The 19,932-nt window shown below is 37.3% G+C and overlaps 1 protein-coding gene across 2 annotated transcripts in view; it reads right to left on the bottom strand.

Moving 5' to 3' along the window:
• Positions 1 to 86, bottom strand: part of GLRA3 (glycine receptor alpha 3) — a 131,403-nt gene extending 131,317 nt beyond the window's left edge. Inside the window, exon 1 of one of the 2 annotated variants that reach the window (XM_090288368.1) lies at positions 1 to 86. In XM_090288368.1, the coding sequence (XP_090144494.1) occupies positions 1 to 71 (71 nt within the window). In that variant the 5' untranslated portion in view covers positions 72 to 86. The other variant, XM_090288369.1, reaches the window with a different exon arrangement.
• Between the last annotated feature and the right edge of the window lie 19,846 nt (positions 87 to 19,932).

The following is a 19,932-nucleotide window of genomic DNA, read 5'->3' on the forward strand; positions in this document are numbered from 1 at the left end:
CTGAGTAACAGTGCTGCTTCCCAGAAATAAAATCTCGAAACTAATGTCCGAAAGTGTCTCACGTGGGCCATGATACGGAGAGATATTCACGATCCTGAAATTAGTCTTATCCAAGGCATGGGGGGACGAGAAAGCCGGGAATGAAAATGAGCAATCTAACTCCGTGTGCTGGTGGAGACAAAAACGCCTGGAAAGCTTCAGCACCATAGACAGCTCTCCGCAGTAGGCGGAGGCCCTGTCTTTCAAACACTTGAAATTCCCTTTAGACCCTTTCTCTGAGCTTTGAGCAGAGGGACATTCACAGGGTTACAAATGTGCGGGTGATTTACACAGTGAAAGCGGAATGATGAGTGAGATGAAATGTATGAAGTGCCTAGGTTCTGGGCAACAGTTCACTGGAGCTATAGCGGCAAAGGAAGAATGCTTGTTCTTCCCTGACTCAGACCCACGTTTGGAGAAAGAACAGCTGCGACAGCCGGAACGAAATTGCTTCTTCACCTGCTCCAAGCGCCGCCGGTCAGAATCCCACTCACCACCTTTGGGTAAAACCCAAGACAGCCAGCGCGGCAAAGGGAAGCGGGGCGGGGCCAGACGACTCTGTCTTGCCCGCAAATCACAACCGCACAGCGGGACAGAGCGACAGGCGTCTTGCATGGGTAGGCGGGGCTTAGCACTTCACCCTTTAAAAAAGCAGCGAGTAACTGATGCAGAGCCTAAACTGCGACTGGAATAAGTTGGGGGAAGGAAGCTTCAGGGATAAACCTGAGAGAGTCAGCGTCTTTTGTGGATTAGGTAGCGTAATCGCTTTGAAGGGACCCTCCATTGTTTGCTTCCGGAGAAAGGTACAATTTAGTAACTAAAGGTCTTTTCGGATGTGACCCCGTGCCTTTGACCTTACACGGAAATGTAAGAGTAAGCATTAAGCCCGCGGAAAAGACTAGGGAAGAGCAGAGAATGAGGTTGCATGAGCAGCTGCAGACAGGAGAACCAGCTGCTTCTAGAATCGTCTCATAATCCTGACCCGCTCTGGCCAGGAAACTAGAGTTGATGTTTCCTTCAATCATAATAAGGGTTCTAAAAAGATGAAGGTTGGGAGTCTAAAGATGTGGCTACTTAGAGACATAAGCTACCCACCATTCTTCTTACACATTTTTCATATCTTAACAGTAGGTTCAAGTAAGAAGGACAACTAGTTCATATGTTACACCTTTTCCTCTGTCGTGAATCTCTTGAGTCCTCTCTCTCTCGACCCCCCCATCCCATGATCATTTACATGGGGATATGGAGTGGACGACTGAAAAGGAAAAGTGTGTGTGTGTGTGTGTGTGTGTGTGTGTGTGTGTTCATTCATGTATCTCAAAAAAATGGAATTTTTAAAAATTAAAACCTCTTCTGTTAGATCCTTATATTGGTTTTTATTACTATCAACAAGTATCCAAATGTTCACTCCTTGAATTTTAACTTTTCCCTAAAACTCCTACAGATATTTATTCTGAAAGCCCTACTTTAATATCTTAACGTTCTCAACGATTAAACTACATGCCAAGAATATCCTCTTACTTTATCACAAATATTTTCTTCTTAATTAAATTCCAACAGCAACTGACATATGAATTATCCTGTAAATCTCTATTTAACTGGAAGAGTAGAAGTCATTACCTTCTACTCTTCCAGTAGAAGGAAAGGGGTGGGGATCTCTTTTTACTCTTTAGCAGACACGCTAATTTACATTCAGTGAAAATAAAGAATTTTTGGATGTATTTCCATATATTTATTACTATACCTGTCTCTTTTCATAGCTTTGTTTTCTGATTTAAATCACAAACTCATAAAATCCCATAAGAAATATAATTGATTCTGTTCATGAATATTTGCATCTTGAGAAAGTTCATACAATTTTAATTAACTCAGTTTTTCAATTAGTCTTTTGAAAGCTCACAAAGTACAACTGCTTTTTAGCTGTCATTCTTTGAATAGAATTGTTTTAAAAACTACACATAATCAAAAACAAAAACCTACTCTATTTCAAGAAGGCCTGGATTCTTTGCCTTGTTTCACCACTAATTAATTGGGTATTTTTGGAAAAGTAACCAACTTTGAAAAATATTTGTACTTAATATATCTTTAAAATATATACTTATTAAAAGAATTGACTTAAATGACCTCTGAGATTAATCTTCTGATCCAAAAGAGACAGCCAATCAATGAATGTTTATTTAAGTGAGCAAATTTAGGGACAATATTTAAAATTCTACGTCTACATTTCTTTGGATAGTTATGTTATATGGTAGCTTAACAGGCCGGATGATTTTAGCTATTTCTCCTCATTAACGAGAAGCATAGAGGCATGTCATACTTTATCAAATTACTCTAAACCTAGTCAATCAGTTTCTTAGATATAAATATAATATAAGAAGATGACTGGAATCCCCATATTACACATTATTTTCATAGCACAATGATTATTTTCTTCAAATTACTTGTGAAAAGCTATAATTCTCCTTATTTACTTGACTCCACTACAGTGAGAATAATGCCCATTATTTAGATAGCACCAAACATATAATAGATACTTAATATTTGTTGCATGCATTAATAATCTTATTATTAAAAACACTGTACATATAAATAAATACAGTTAATTAATAAAGTTGGTACAGTGCATTGGGTAGTAATTAACTTTGCTTACATATTTTAGAAATTAATCAAAGAATGGGTTATAGTACCTTGTTTCTTATAGTTGACATTTGATGATAAATTTTTCAGGGCTTGTTGTCTATGGATTTTTATATTGTTTGTTTTAATTTCTGGAAGGCTAAAATGAATTTAATGTATCTACATATTTGTGGTATCTATTTTTGTAAATTTTACCCTTTTGAGAATAATAGTCTTGATTGGATGGGTAGGTGAATAAATGTATTTTTAGAAAAACAGCTATTCTATGGGTGATGACTGACTGACTAGCTCATTCATGTAACATTAAGCTAGATTCTGATACAGCCAAATCTCTGCTCTTCTTTTTATGGCCTTTATTATTTCTTTCTTGCACTAATAGACTACATTCCACATTACACAAGATGTGGGACTTCAGAGCTGACTGGGATATTAATTTTCATTATATTTAATGCTGTCCTTTTATAGAAAAAGTAATTGTGACCCAAGGTGGTTAAGCGATAGTTACAACCCCTTGTAGTCAACTTGAAGATATCAAACTTGAATTTGGTGCTTCTGGTTTATTGTGTAATATTTTTTCCACTACCATGGAGCTGTCTTTAATGGTATATTTCCACCATCATTTCAAGAATATACGTATATTGCCTAAACTACATAAAAGTAGATCAATTTCAACCTAATGATAAAGCTTTTTCCATATGTTCAGTTGTTACTAGCAATGATATTAAACATATAATATTTTGTACATTGCTAAAATGATTTGCTATTTATAGAAGACATTTACTTTTTGAAGTCAGTACAATATAAGTTTAGTAATAGTTTACTGAGAGTTGATCAGATTCAGTAGCATTGAATCATTCTAATCATCTAATCAAAAACTTATGTATAAATCAAAATGCCAGTTTGAAACTTACAAAAAGTAAGTTGGAATAATTAGAATATGAACATATTGGCATTAATATTCTGGAAGGTTGAAAGTTTTAATTTAGGAATAAATAAGAAAGTCACTTGTTCAATAGATCAGGTAGAGAAGAATTAATCCTATGGCAGTGATAGATATTATCATCAAGTACATGAGCCTAGTGAATTTATGTTTTGTATAGGGATATACCTAGTGAACAGATTACAACAATCATGACAGTCAATCAGGTAACCCTCTTTGGGAAATAGTGTTAGAAATATCCAATAATTTATTTCCAATTCCCTGTTCAGGCTACACAATCTCTCACATGGATCTCAGTAGCACCCTCCTGTTGTTTCTCCTGCTTGCTTTCCTATTCCCCCCGATTAACCCTCCATTGTGAATATTAAGGGTTTTCATTTATTTTAATAAATCAGATGATGCTTCTTTTTTATTAATTGTATTGGGGTGACATTGATTAATAAAATTATATAGATTTCAAGTGTACATTTCTATGATAAGTGATCTGTGTATTGCATTGTGTGCCCATCATCCCAAGTCAAATCATCTTCTGTCACCATATATTTGATCCCCTTTACCCTTTACTATCCCCACCCCTCTTCCCTCTGGTAACCACCATGCTGTTGTCTGTGTTTATGAGCTTTCGTTTGTTTTTCCTGTTTATTCATTTGTTGCTTTCAGTTTAATATCCCACATATGAGTGAAACTATATGGTTCTTAACCTTTTCTGTCTGACTTACCTGTTTTAGCATGATATTCTCAAGGTCCATCCATGTTGTCACAAATGGCAGTATGTACTTCATCTTTTCTTATGACTGAGTAGTATTCCATTGTATATACATGCCACATCTTCTTTACCCACTTGTCTATTGAAGGAAAAGATGCTTGACTTCACTAGCTATTACGAAAATGTAAATCAAAACTACAATGAGATACTGCCTCACACCTGTTAGAATAGCTATTATCAACTAGACAAGTAATATCATGTGTTGGAGAGATTATGGGGCAAAGGAACCCTCATTCACTGCTGGTGGGGATGTAAACTGGTAAAGCCACTATGGAAAACATGATGGCACTTCAATTTCTAAAACCCATCAGTGCCTTTCCATTGCAACAGATTAAGATTCACATTCCTCTTTGCAGCTGAGCATGCTCTGCTTTTCCATTGACAATCTCCTTAGCCTCGTTATTCACTCATCTCCCTTTTCCCCCACTATACACCAGTCATGAGAGCTGTTTTTCTTTCATGATTTCTCTGCTCTTCCTCTTGGGCTTCCTTTGTCTTCACTCTTTCCAGCATTATGAATCTCTCTTTCTGTCTTTTTTTTTTTTCTTTCTCTTCTTTCTCTTCTTTCTCTTTTTCTAAAAATACTTTCCCATTTACCATTAAGCAATATTTATTCCATTCATAGATTAAATTATCATTTGAAGTCTGCTTATGTTTTAATTCTCCTTTTAGGCAGTGGCAATGTGTATCTGTATGCCTAGCATAGTGCCTGGCACATAGTGATCAGGAAATATTTGTTGAATGAATGAACAAAAGCATTCTCTGCTCTTTAGTTCTCTCCCTTTTCTAGATTCCTTCTTTACTAATCTTCTACACTTGATCTTAGCCAAAAGGCCGAGAAGCGATTTTACTAATCTTCTTTAACCCATTCTTTCTTCATAAAATTATTTAGTTCTCTAGATTATAGTGCCCTTTCCAGGTCAAATATATTCCTTGGCCGTAAAAAAATAACCTTAGAGTTCATATATGTCCCCTCATTTCACTGGAGAATGACTTATTTATAAATAAGATTAATATTATCCCCTATATTATGATTTTTACTATTTTAACTCTTAGACTGTCATTTTTTTCTCCAAATGGTGGTAATAATTTGTCACAATTTCCTCAATAGTGGAATATTTGAAACACAAAATTGACTATTTCATTCTCTCTTTGAGTGTTTTATATCAAGTTGTTACAACCTGTGTAAGTACCTCAAAATTATTTCCTCAAACAGTTTATTCATCAGCAAATATAAAGTTTATAATATGCACCATCTTAGGCACTTCTTAGAATACACCTATGAGTAAGAAAAAATGTTGTCCTAGAGGAACTATCTATATAACATGTAAGATGTACATGAATATTTACAGTAGCTCATAGAATGTAAATATTGAAGAAAACAAAGAGAAATGCTGCAGGAAGTCAAATGGATTATTTCAAAATGGAAAGTGTGAGAAGATTCAAAACTGTTCATTGAGTAGGGGATATTTAACAAAGCTTTGAAAAATCGGTGTTTGTATAATTTGACTGCATGGAAATTATAGCAGAAAACTTTCTAGGAGGAGGAGAGTCAAAGCATAGAAGTGGAAAAAAAGTGGGTTTTGAGTGGTAATATTTATGTAGTGATTTTTTACCCAGGGTGATGAACTTGCCTCCATTCAACAGCGACAGAGCTGATGAATGGCCTACATATCCACCCTGCCTGTTTTCAAACCAAAGAATATTTTTCATATTAAACAGATACTGTTGAAACAGATGTTCCCGAATTGAGTGCCCAAAACAAATGAAACAGAGCTTTGATGCCCCGTGTGCAAATAAATGTTTCACAGTAGCAGTTTCAAAATCTGTGGTTACAACGGTTAGTATTCTGTTTGTTTGCAAAACATTTCTTCTTCATCATTTTCTGGATGTTTTTGAAAGTCTAATTATCTGTAATATTTAATATGCATTTTACCTTTCTGATACCCTGAAAGAAAAATGTTAGAAGTGTAAATATTTTAAAAGAATAATTTTTTAACACTTTATAGATTTTTTATTATTTGTGTTCTAGAAATATGATTTAATATGAGAAATATATTTATTTGCTGAGACCCTAGAGTTTTTAAAAAACTGCAGGACAAAAATATATTTTTAGCATTGGATATAACTAGCTTGAATTTAGGGCCAAACATTGGCACTTAATCTCCTTGTTACCTTGGGCTAAGTCCTTGTTCTAACTTAGCTTTAGTTGCTTATTTATAAAATAAAAGTGATAATCTACCTCATATATTTTCTTTAGCTTTTCAATTTCTCCAAAAATATCTGGCTTCTTTAGAATTCTTCTTGACACTTCCATTGTTAGTAACTGAAAACCTTGTAACTCTATTAGTATTTGATTTTACCCACTTATAAAACTTTTTAATATTTAAAGATGCTTATATATTATTTACTTTTAACCTAGTAGCTTAACTGAGGTATAATTTAATTTGTATGCTAAATATTTATTCTGTAAAAATGTACACTTTAGTGGTTTTTAAGGTATACTCATATAAATGAGCAACCACAATCCATACCCATTACAGTCATTTTTCTTTTTCCCCTGTCTCCAGTCTCTGGGAACCACTAATCCATATTCTGTCTCCATGACTGGCCTATTCTGGACATTATAAATATATGGAATCATACAATATGTGAGCTTTTGAGACTAACTTTTTTCATTAGCATGATGTTTTTCAGATTTGGTATAGTACATTGACCCTGACTTCTTAAATTAGTTGATGTCTAGCAAATATAAGTGCTAACTTTTTAAAAATTTAATAAACTATATATATTTTAGAGCAGCTTTAGTTTCACAGCAAAATAGAGAAGAAGGTACAGAGGTTTTCCATATGCTCCCTGCCCCTATACAAGCACTGCCACCCCAGCTATCAACATTCCCAGACTGGTACATTGTTGCAATGGATGAGCCTAATTTCAACACCATTATGGTCAGAAGTCCATACTTTACATTAGGATTCACTTTTGGTGTACATTTTATGAGTTTGCATAATGTATAAGGACATGCATCCACCATTACAGTATCATACAGAATAGCTTCACTGCCTTAAAAATTCTGTGTGTTCCACCTACTAGTCCCTCTTTTCCTGCTGCCAAATCCTGGGCAACCACTGACTTCTTACTGTCTATAGTGTTGCCTTTTCCAGAATGTCATATGGTTAGATTCCTACAGTACATAGCCTTATCAGATATTCTTCTTTCACTTAGTAATATCCATTTACAGTTATTCCATGTGTTTTTATGGCTTGATCGATCATTTCTTTTTCTTTCAGTATATTTTATTGATTATGTTGTTATAGTAGTTCCAATATTTTTCCCCTTTGCTCCCTCTGCCCAGTAGACTGCTTCCCGCCAGCAATCCCACCCCCCTTAGTTCATGTCCATGGGTCATGGATATAAGTTCTTTGGCTTCATCCTTTCCTATATTATTCTTAACTTTGCCCTGTCTACTTTGTACCAACCAATTATGCTTCTTAATCTCTGCACCATTTCCCCTTTTCTCCCCCTTCCCCCTCCCAGTTGATAACCCTCCAAATGATCCCCATACCTATGATTCTGTTCCTATTCTGGTTTGCTTAGTTGGATTTTGTTTTCCTTTTTTAGATTCAGTTGTTGACAGTTGTGAGTTTGTTGTCATTTTAGTGTTCATAGTTTTGAACACTAAAACTTAAGTAAGTCCTTTGACATTTTATACAATAATGGCTTGGTGATGATGAACTCTTTTAGCTTTACTTTGTCTGGAAAGCACTTTATCTGCCCTTCCATTCTAAATTATAGCTTTGCTGGATAGAGTAATCTTGGTTGTAGGTCCTTGCTTTTCATCACATTGAATACTTCTTGCCAGTCCCTTCTTGCCTGCAAAGTTTCTTTTGAGAAATCAGCTGATAGTCTTATAGGCACCTCCTTGTAAGCAACTCTCCACTTCTTTCTTACTGCTTTTAAGATTCTCTCTTTATCTTTCATCTTTGGCATTTTAATCATGATGTGTCTTGGTGTGGTCCCCTCTGGGTCCAGCTCACCTGGGACTCTCCATGCTTCTTGGACTTGTATGTCTATCTCCTTGGCAAAATTTGAGAAGTTTCCCTCCATTATTTTTTTACATAAGTTTTCAATTTCTTGCTCTTCCTCTTCTCCTTCTGGCACCCCCATGATTCAGATGTTGGCATGTTTAAAGTTGTCCCAAACATTCCCAAGCCTCTCCTCATTTTTTTCAACTCTTGTTTCCTCATTCTGTACTGGTTGACTGTTTTTTTCTTCCTTATGTTCCAAATCACCGATTTGAACCCCGGTTTTCTTCCCTTCACCATTGGTTTTGTGTGGATTTTCCTTCATCTCACTTAGCATAGCCTTCACTTCTTTTCTTATGTGTTTGCCATACTTAAGCACATCTGTCAAACCTGTGAGCATCTTTATCACTAGTGTTTGGAATTCTGCATCTATTAGGTTGGCTCTCTCCTTGTTACTTAGTTCTCCCACTGGAACCCTGATCCACTCCCTCTCTTGGGCCACACCTCCCTGTTTCCTCATTTTGACAGGCTCCTGTGTTTATTTGCCTCTGTGTCTTGTGTCTTAGGTAGAGCTGTCACTCCTGTTATGTTGTAAGGTGTGGAGCCTTAGGGATTCATTAGTACAGGGCGACCTGTTTCACCATGTTGTGGCACTGTATGTGGGGGAGAGGTCAGAGAGGGAACAATGCCGCTTGCTTAGCACTTGCCCCTTTTCCAGGCACTTCTCCCACTTCTGTATGGGACTGGTGCTTCTCTAGCGGTTGCCCTATCATTCCCAGAGTGGGTGGGTCTGTGGCTGTTCTAGGATCATGGGGGCCCTTTAAATGAGCAGACTCTGCTGAGAGACCGGAAGTTTTTTCCTCCGCCCCAACCCCCATTGGTTTGCACAGTCAGAAGCAATGAGGCTTGATTTTCCCCAGTGTGGGACTGTGAGCTGCTCTGTCTGGTGAGGAGCTGGGAACACTCCCCAGGTGTCCCTCCTGACTTTTGAAAAGGTATAACTGTGCTTTCCACTGGCCTGCCACTCCTGCCACTGCTGCCACCACCACCACACCGTATCCTCTCTGCCCCAGCTCTGCCCCTCCTACCTGTCTGGATGAGTATTTCTTCTTTATATCTTTGTTTGTTGGACTTCCATGCAGTTTGATTTTCTGGAACTTCTGATTGTTTCTAGTTTTGAGGTAGTTGTATTCCTTCTTAGTTGTGGAGGGAGATGCAGCTTGTCTGTCTACACCTCCATCCTGATAGCTCATTTCTTTTTAGCACTGAATAATATTCCATTGTCTGGATGTACCACAGTTTGTTTATCTATTCAACTAACATTTCAATTGCATTGATTTATACTCTAATTTTTATTATTGCTTTTTGTTTTACTTACTTTGGATTTACTTTGCTTTTATTTTTCTAATTTCCTTAGGAGGAAGTTTATATTATTAATTTTAGATTTAATATATTAATTCAATGTTATCACTTTTCTATTAACACTGTTTTTGCTACATCCCACAATTTTTTAATTGTTTTTCTATTTAGTTCCAAATATTTTTAATTTCTCTTGAGATTTCTTCTTTGATCCATGTACTAGTTAGAAGTATGCTGTTTAAATTCCATGTATTGGGAATTTTCCAGCTATCTTTCTATTATTGATTTTTAGTTTAATTACATTGTGTTACGAGAGCAGATATTGTATGATGTGCATAATTTGTTAAGGTGTGTTTGACGGCCCAGAATGTGGTCTATCTTAAGGGTTCCTCACTGGGAACTGCTCATGTTGAATAAAGTAGTCTACAGATGTCAATTATATCAGTTAATTTATGGTATTGTTGAGTTCAGTTGTGTCCTTACTAATTTTCTCCCTGCTGAATCTATCCGTTTCTAACAGAAGTGTGTTGAAGTCTCCAACAGTAACAGTATATTCAATTGTAATAGTGACACTGCTATCAATAGGCCTTTGTGGTGATGGGGCGTGGGGGCTGTAGAACCATTGCTCAGCCCTATGATTAGGTCTCAGTCTTTGAATGAGCCTGTGCATTTGGACTGTGAACTTCACACATGTGTCTCAGTTTGTTTTGGTTTTTATTTTTCACCCCTTTGGTGGTACAGGATGGCCAGATAGGCTGGGGTTGGGTATTTCTTTTCCTGCAGGTCAGTTAGATTCTAATAAAACCGAAAAGCTTAGGCTCTGGTAAAATGGTGTCTCTGGAGGGTAGACCTTGTTAACAAGAACAGAATGCTCTGTATTTCAGAACAATTTTCTTTCCCTCTCTCCCTGCTGGAAGCAGGGGGGATTTTTCTCTAATATTCACCATAAGAACCTGATTGATAGAGCTCCAGGAGGTAAAACTCAACAGATGAGTGTGGCCCTTGCTATGACTCTGGGTCCCCTGGAGTTTTGATCTCTCAGACTTATCCACTCAACCTCTCTAAATCCACCATTTACAGTTCAGGTTTCCTTTCCCTGCACTGGTTCCCTAATTATTTCTGCTGGTGGGTTTCTGCTCTAGTAGGTTGTGATACTCTGTATTTGCCTGTCAGTCTCTTCAACTGGGGGACATCCATTTGCCCGTTGACCTCACTTCTCTCTATGGCCCTAGAAGAGTTGATTTTTCTGTTGTTCAGCTTTTTATTTGTTGTTAGGATGGAGTGGCTACTTCTAAGCTTCTTACATGCTGGACCAAAAACCCAAAGTTTCTTATAGTTCTGTTCTAAAGAATTTTAAAAGCCAAACCTGATCTTAGATTTTGGGGATTTTCATAGCTTTGAGAATTTCTTTGCCTTTATAATTACTGCAAATTTTGGTCCGTATAAAGGTCATTGCTTGAGCCTAAATCATATTTGTTTTAAGATGTAGGCATATTTAAGGCATTTCAAGAAGACAGTAGGGTTTCTGTACATGTTTAAGTTAGTACTAAGAAAAAAAAGCTTATTTTATAATAGAGTCAAGTCATATAAATTAAATGATAAACTAACTTTTTTTCAGTTCCTCAATATAGTTAAGTAATACTTAGCTCTGTCTCACTTAAAAATTTAAAGTTGCTTCTTGCCTTTAAATGGAATATTTTATTTTCTTCATGGTTAATGACTCTTGTCTTTTATGTCTCAGAGTAAAAACTCCCTGGGGAAGGCTTCCCTGACCCATCCCCATGTAAAGCAGACACCATACCTATTGCTTTCTATCACATCACCCTCTTTATTTACTTCATGGGTAATGTTTGTTTGTTTGTTTGTTTGTTTGTTTTTCTGTCTCTCCTCCCTAAAATAAGGTTCAAGAGGTAAATATCCCCTTTGACTTTCCACTTGTACTTCTCTATGTCCTAAGATGCAAGAAGGACCAAGTGAAAAATGCAGAGATGAAATGGGGGAGGGAGGGAAAGAGAGAGGGAGGGAGGATGAGAAAGAGAGAGAAGGGAGACAGAGAGAGAGAAAATATGTGTTTCTTTATAATGTGGGATATTGAAAATTTGACAACACAGATCAGAGGCAACATTTGCACTGATTGATGGAGACAAGGATGGCAAATTTGGCAGCATTCCTGGCATAGGCCGTAGGATGCTCAGCATTATCAGTCAGCAATAATTGAGGCAAACGTTAGTGCCAAGTTCAGACCCTGGGTCAGTGTTTGAATCTGTGGCAGCAGCAGATGCAGCTTGTCTCCAGTGGATCCTGGTAATACAGCTGATATTTGGAGGATAGCAATAATTGGGATATTCGGTGGGCAAAAGAAGAAAGAGAATGTGCTAAAATGCATGCAGTAGTCATGGAGACAACTAGCTTCTTGGAGCATTGGGTATGACACTTCCAGGAACCTCACAAAATTATCTAAGAAGAAATTGAGAGAAGCTGGATTTCCTGAAGAATAAATAAAATTGTGTATTGTCAGAGAACATTTACTTTGTCCGCTGGTTTTTAATCTTCTCTTGTCATCAGACTAATGAGGCCTATAAAGCAAAGGTTTCCTTCTGCAAATAATTAAGAGATAAGTAAGGAAACAACAACAAAATCACCACCTGTACCTGAGAATTTTCTGTACACAAGAGAGTAGAAAAATCAAAAGCAAGCAGTTTTCTTTTTTTAGCCATATAATTTAGCAAAATAATGTAGATTTTTAGAATACTTAAATTATTTTTCCAAGCAAATTGAGTTCAAAGCCAAGTTTTCCAGTGCTTAAGGTAGAAAAAAAATCATAGAAAATATTAACTCTCCCACTTTCCCAAATGCCCCCATATTCCAATCATGTTACATGATGTTACCCCCAAGGGACAACACATACAAACACCTTACCTGAGTATCTTAACTTCTGTGCAGCACAGAGTGAAATTTGTAGCAATCCAAACTCAGCGTTAGATACGAATGTTGGCATGACTTTTGTCAGAGTGGACAACTGGTGCCCGCTTAGATTCTTCATACACCAGTTTTTCATACTTGTGAGACAAGGGTCTCAGCTTGGTCACAGACATCAAAAATACATGCTGATAGGGGCTATCTTTGTCATTGCTCTTGAATTTTTTTTTCTCCTTACTTTCTATAAATACTTGGTGTGAGTAATGATGTGATGCATTTTCTTGTGTCTTATTCTAATCTGTAGCATATAGAAGATATCCCATCTCACAATGACATTAATATAGTTAGTATCATCTACCATTTCTCTCTACAATTAATTACTTCAACAATACACAGAGTTCATGTATATTACCTTTAAGGCCTAGGATCCCATGAAATTGAACCATAATTTTTCATCTAAGTATTAAGCCTGCACCTAAGTTGTATTAAAATGCACATATTTTCTTAGAACCTTTAGAGGCTGACATAACCTTTTAAAATGTTTCAAGTAAAAGTATACTTTATGTTTATAGATGAATATTAAAATCAAATTTATTGTTAAGTCTTGACATTTATCCAAGAACAACTTAAATTTAGAAAAAGCTAAGGGGCATTACTGAAATTAGAAATGAAATTTGAGGGTCAAAAACAAAGACAATGTTTTTCCTAGTTCTCAGTCATTTTCTCATTGCTGTTCTGTGTAAAACAGATATATATTATTGTTATTAATTGGATTCTCTCCAATTTATGATATTATGTATTTTATATTCTTAAAGTACTGACTGCAAGAATAGTTTTTTCTATATCTATTAAATAACTATAATATTTATAAATCTATAAAGAGGACCTAAAAACTAACATTTTTATTCAAAAGATCTCACAATTTGTATATATAGCAGGTACTTCAATATTTACTTTCTTTTCAACTATACGCACAATAAAGTATGAATCTTTATGCTTCTTTTACTTTTCCTCAAAATCTTTAGTAAGAGATATTAACATATAAATGCTTTCAACTTGTAGAGCAAATACAGTAGCGTTATATTGTGAATGAGGATGAGACAGTGTAACCATCAAAACAAGTGAATTGCTATTTATGTGCATAGCCACATCTTTTAGGATAAGAGACATAGTCACAATGTGAATTTAAATAAGTGAACACATACAATTTCAGAGCTGTTTTAGCCTGAGGATTATGATATATGGGCATTTACAGCAACAACTGCTTCCTTGACAATCTGAAAGAGTGGTTTTTTTGTTTGTTTTTTGTCTTCTCAATCAAAAGGAAATGATGACTCTGAAAAGAAACATAAAACACAAACTGGAAAATGTGACCTGCATGCCTTGTTCCTAGAGTTGGAAGTCTGGACAGTTTATGTTTTCATAGTAAGAGTACCATCTGCCTGAGAGGACTAGACTCAAGTGGAGGTCCTCAAACTAGGCAGAACACTGCATGGCAGCAAGCCAGGGTCTTGTCCCCTTGATGGGCCATATCACTCCCATGACCTGTGTTTGAGATAATTTTAGCCTAAAAAAGTATTCACATAAGCACTGGGCTTTAGTTGTTGTACCTAAACTATACAGTAGGTGTCCTGCCTGCTTAATAGACTTTGTCTGAGCCTCTTGATTTTGGCTCCCAGTGCTGTTCCTTGTTAAAACAACAACTTGATCACAAATTTCTAACCAGCTGAACTGTTTCAAACCACTTGAAATGCAGCCCTAACCCATGTACCCCGCCTACAATAAATTTGATTAGGTATTTCCAGACTTTTACTCTACTCCCTGAGCCATGTCTTTTTCCAGATTTTTTCTTCATGTTTTCAGAGAACAATTATCGACAAAGAAAAATGTTCATGGCAATTTGTTCAATAGAAAATATAAGCTACAAAAGTATGTGTTTAGACTGAATGTTTGTATCACCCCCCCCCACACACACACACACACCCACCACCATCAAAATCCATATGTTGAAACCCTAACATCTGCTCTGATGATTTTGGAGGTGGGGCCTTTAGGAGGTAATTGGGTTTAGATGAAGTCTTGAGGATGGGATGCCCTTATAAGAAGGGGAAGATAGACCAGAGCTCTCTCCTCCCACCATGTGAGATCACAGCAAAAAGAAACCAGGAAGAGGTCCCTCAGCAGGAACTGAATTTGCCAGCACCTTAATTTGAGACTTCCCAGTCTTTAGAATAGTGAAAAATAAATTTTTAAGCAACCTAATCTATACTATTTTGTTATTGCTGTTTAAGCTGACTAATGGATAGTGTGCTCCCATGTTCTTCTAATATTTTTTGCATGAATCCTTATTTTAGATACTTACATTAGAACTGCCTTTGAATCCTAGTAGTTTAATCCACTGGTGCTCTGTGTGACTGGCTCTAAATTAATTCTCTAGGATTTTTTTTAATAAGAAAACTGTACTTTTTAAGGTTTATTTTTTATTAGGGTTTAATATAAGATTAGGGCATTTACATCATGATTGGAAGCATCATAATCCTAACATGTACTAGATAAGCTATAAAACTAGGAGCAGACATTAATCGTGTGTGCCATGTTTGGGGCACCTGGTTAAAATTGCACACCCTTTATCTCCTGTTAGTTGTCAAGAACCCATGAAGGACTGAGTCACCCATTTTATCTCCATGATAATGAAGAAGAAATTGAGACTTAGAAATGTTGGAAACAAGACCACAGGATGAAAATGGAGTTGTTTATGCTAAACTCACCAAACTGAGACATAATTACTGTTGGAGCTTCAAGGGAAACTTAAACCATTCAATCAGAAAACACCTAATCAGCACTCTTTAGGTAATCTTCTGATAGACCTCCGCCATCCCCTAAAGGAAAGTAACCTTACAGTAACCAACCTGCTCTTTTGCCAAGTATAATTTCCTTATTCCCACTCCCTTCTGATTATAAGTCTTTCATTTTATATAGCTCCTAGGAGCTCCTTTCTATCAGCTAGATTGGATGCTGCCCACTTCATGAATCATTGAATAAAGTCAATAAGATCTTTAAAATGTATTCACTTGAATTTTTTTTAACAGAGAGATTATGTAAGTTGTTTATGGTCAAACAGCAGACAGCAGATCTGAGTCAGCCTCATGCCTGTCTGACTCCAAAGACCATATTCTACTCACATCATGTTGATTTTTGTGTATGGAATGTTAATTAGGTCTTATCCATCTCTGAATGGTGGGGTGAAGAAGATAACCTGATTTCTTGTTGCTTTGGACATGGTGTATTGCCTTACATCTGAATATATTTTAGAGTTTAATTTAGATTTAATTTTTCTTTCTGTTTTAAAATTATATTCAGTGTTTGTGACAGCCTATAGCTAGTTAGTCAAGCTATGAGAACTACGCTTCCAATAAATTTTAATTTCAAGTGGGTGTTTGCTAGCCTTGGCTAGCCAATCATTAAATATACTTGATTGGTTTTAAGGAGCTCTGAGGATTAGTTTGAGTTCATCACCAAAAATCGGAAAAAACATAAATAAAATTAAATTACCTTCTGAAGCCCCAAGGTGATTTACCTCATCCCTACCTCAAAATGTCATATATACCTATTTTCCCTTTCTCTCTTTGAACCTCTCACGTATCTGAGATCTCTGACTCTCTCCTGTATGTGGGGTTCCCCATACATATGTATGTAATTAAATTTGATTATTTTCTCTTGCTAATCAGTCTCATGTCTATTTGATTATTAGATCACCTGAAAGAACCTAGAAGGTAGAGAAAAGTTTCCTTCTCTCCTACACAGGTCATAATAAAATGACTACTTGTCTGCCAAGTTCCCTTATAGTGGCCCATGCATACCCTTTTGAGTATTATAGTCGGTTTCTATAAGTTTTATAAAAATTTCCTTGTACATCTTATACCTGGATTTTTCAGACAAAAGGTTTGGGTGTGAGTAGAGAATGATAGGAGCCAGGGTGGGGGAGGTAGAGATGCAGGTATAGCTACTGCAAAGGGATTTGGGGTTGTATCAAACAGACATAGGGTGGCATCCCAGGATTTCCATCTCTTTCTGTATTTGGTATGTAAGAAAAGTTAGCAATATTGTCTCCTGATGTTAGTGGAAGGCAGAATGTGTAAGTGATGAACTTGTTTGTTTAGTTAAGGAGAATTCCAAGCAACGTGTTGAAAGTACAACCTGGTTTCTTTCTTCTGCTTCCAATAAAATACATAAAGAGAGAAATGAAGGTAAACCATTAAACTAAAGGGGAAAAGGACTTGATAAATTTGGAAATTCTCATCATATTTAGGTGGCAAAAGGTGCTAAAATTCACACATCACTTCTGAAATATTGGCATAGAGGAAAAGCTGAAGATATGATTTCACTAAAACTTCAGGAAAAAAACAGTATTCATTCACACAAAGGACCCTTTGAAGAGATAAGGGCGTGCCTCAGGGATCCTCTAAATCAAACCATAGAGCCTCCAGGATGCTTGTGGCATTGACCCTTATCCAGCTCAGCATGAGGCTAAAATAGAGAAAGGATTAATTTGGAAAGAGCTGTGGAGTTGGATTTTGTCAAGTGGAGTTAACACCACTGAAATCCATGGGAGACCTACAAAGTTTTGAGAAGTTTATTTAAAACAAAACAAAATTGTTTATTGGGATGAAAAGGACAGAGAGTACACAATGAAAGGAAGTTGTCGTATCTCCAAAATTCTACTGGTAGAAATCAGACTGATAAAATTATTCAGTTTCAGAAGTGTGCTACCTTCCTTAAAAACAAAAGAACCCAGAGGGTGGAGCTCAATGACATGAAGGGTTATATCCAGATCATGAAAACAAGTCAAGAAATGCCAAATATTTGCTCACCCATATTTCAGGTCTACTGAACCAGCGACCCCTTGGTACCTTCCAGTGTCCCTCCTTTTTTACTGGGATTGTTGGAGGGTGACAGAATATGCCACCCCAAAATATGTCTCTTTGGCACAAAGGCCATTTTGAACTGACTATTTGGAGAAACTACAAACACAGGAGAGGTTCTCAAAACAGAGTAGAAGTCACCCTGTTATAAAGGAAATTTAGTTTAGAAAGAGAGCCTGTACCCGGAACAGATCTGTTATCAGAGAGGACTTCTTCACCTGAGATGTATCTGAATGGCAAGGCAACTTTTGTTTACCAAACATTTCCTCCACTCACCTTCCCTTGAATTGCCTTGCCTTCCCTCAACGTCTTTCTTTTGTCTTTAGCTGAAGATGACATTTACAGTGACGCTGGGACCATGTCAGACAGTTACTTAGTTTTCTTGAGTCTCCCCCATGTATATATGAGGTATCGTCGTCGTCGGCAGCCGTCCGTCTCGAGAGATGATGGTGTAGCTTCTTAAGAGTCTATCTGCACCGCCGAGAATGGCTGTGCAGTCCGACTCGGGAGTGGCATGGTAGTATCTGTCTCCTCCCGTGTTGAATCGACATCTTGCGATGACGCTGAAGCTACAGAGCCTGGGCAGGGTGATATGGAGGGTCTGCTGTTGCCCATGCAGCAGACCCCCCCTCTCTTCGCAGCTGAAGGGCCCAAGGGAAAGACGGAGTCGATACAGCTTGGGTTCAGGTGCGCCGCAGGAGTTGCCGGTGTTGACTACAACGTCAAACCGCCTTAGGGACTCCGGCTCCGGATTTTCTGTCGGGGTTTACTCCCTTAGCCTTTCCCCTGAAGAGGTATGCCGCAAGGCAGCGGAGGTTTTTTGGAGGTATACATATTAATAAAATGTATGTTTTTTTCTCATTAATCTGTCTTTAATTTATTACAGGGGAAAATCTCAGCAAAGAAATAAGAAGGTAGAGGAAGAGGTATTTTTCCTTTTACTTAGTCTTTAGTTGTTCTCCTCTGTTACTCTCACCATTTCATATTGTTGTTCTGGATGTTGATGGCTCTCTTTTTAGTTTTGCAGGAGCACAGGTAAAGAATTGTGCCCTGGAAATTGCCCTTAACAGATTACAACCAGAAGTCTCATCTGAATGGGACCTTATTTAGGTGATGAGATTTTGGACTTTGGACTTCATGAATGAGTGACACTCTGAGAACCTGGGGAGGTGCATGTAGGAACAACCTGAATTATTAGGGGCCACAGAACAGACTGTGGGGACAGACTATCAGATAGCTCTCCATAATTCTTTCATCTTGGTGTACACTCCCTTGCACAATCCTTTCCATTAATTATGGGCATGACCTCTGACAGCAAAGGTGATGTCACTTCCATAATTACCTTATATAGCAAGGATGATGGATGTCACTCCTATGATTATACTATAATATCCATGTGTTCCTGGCCTTGAAGAAGCAAGCTACTGTGTAGCAAGGAATGGGGGGTTCCAGGAACTGTGAGTGGCTTCTAGCTGCTGAGGCAGTCTCCACTCAGAAATTAAAGTATTAGTCCTGCAGTCATAAAGAAATAAATTCTGCCAATAACTTGAGTGATGTTGGGTGAAGATTTTCCCCCAGTCAAGCCTCTAATAAGATCACAGTCCTGACCAATACCTGATTTCAGCTGATGAAATCCTGAGCAAAAGATCCAGTTAAGCCATGCCCTACCTCCTGACCTACAGAAACTGTGAAATAATAAATGGCAGTTGTTTTAAGTTGCTAAGTTTGTAATAATTTGTTACACGGCATAGAAACCTAATAAGGGGTGGTGGAAGGGGAAATGCCTCAGCACTTTGGAAGGACCATCTTAGACCCCAGAATGTAAGAAGGAAGAACATCAAATTCTTCTAACTACCCAAGAAGCCTTCCTCATGAAGAAAAATGCCCTGATATATTCTGTGGTGGTTAATTGTATATGTCAACCTGACTGGGTTGCTCAGGTAGCATAAAACATTATTTCCAGATTTATCTGTGAGGGTGTTTCTGGAAGGTATTGTTATTTAAATTGGTAAACTGAAGAGAAAAAATTGCCCTCACAGGTGGGCATCATCCCATCTGCTGAGGGTCTGAGTAGCACAAAAGGTTGCTGAAGGCCAAAGTCACTTTTTCTGCTTAAGCTGAGACATCATCCACCACCTCTTGATATTGGGCATCAGTGATCCTGGTCCTCCAGCCTTGGGGTTTGGACTGGGACTAACACCATTGGCTCCCCCAGTTCTCAGGTCTTTGGGCTTGAACTGGAACTATACCTCTGACTTTCCTGGGTTTGCAGGTTGAAGATGAAAGATTACGGGATTTCTCAGCCTCCATAATTATGTAAGCCAA

The sequence above is a fragment of the Furipterus horrens genome, unplaced genomic scaffold (assembly GCF_987537825.1).
Source record: "Furipterus horrens unplaced genomic scaffold, mFurHor1.1.pri manual_scaffold_10, whole genome shotgun sequence".
Classification (NCBI taxonomy): domain Eukaryota; kingdom Metazoa; phylum Chordata; class Mammalia; order Chiroptera; family Furipteridae; genus Furipterus; species Furipterus horrens.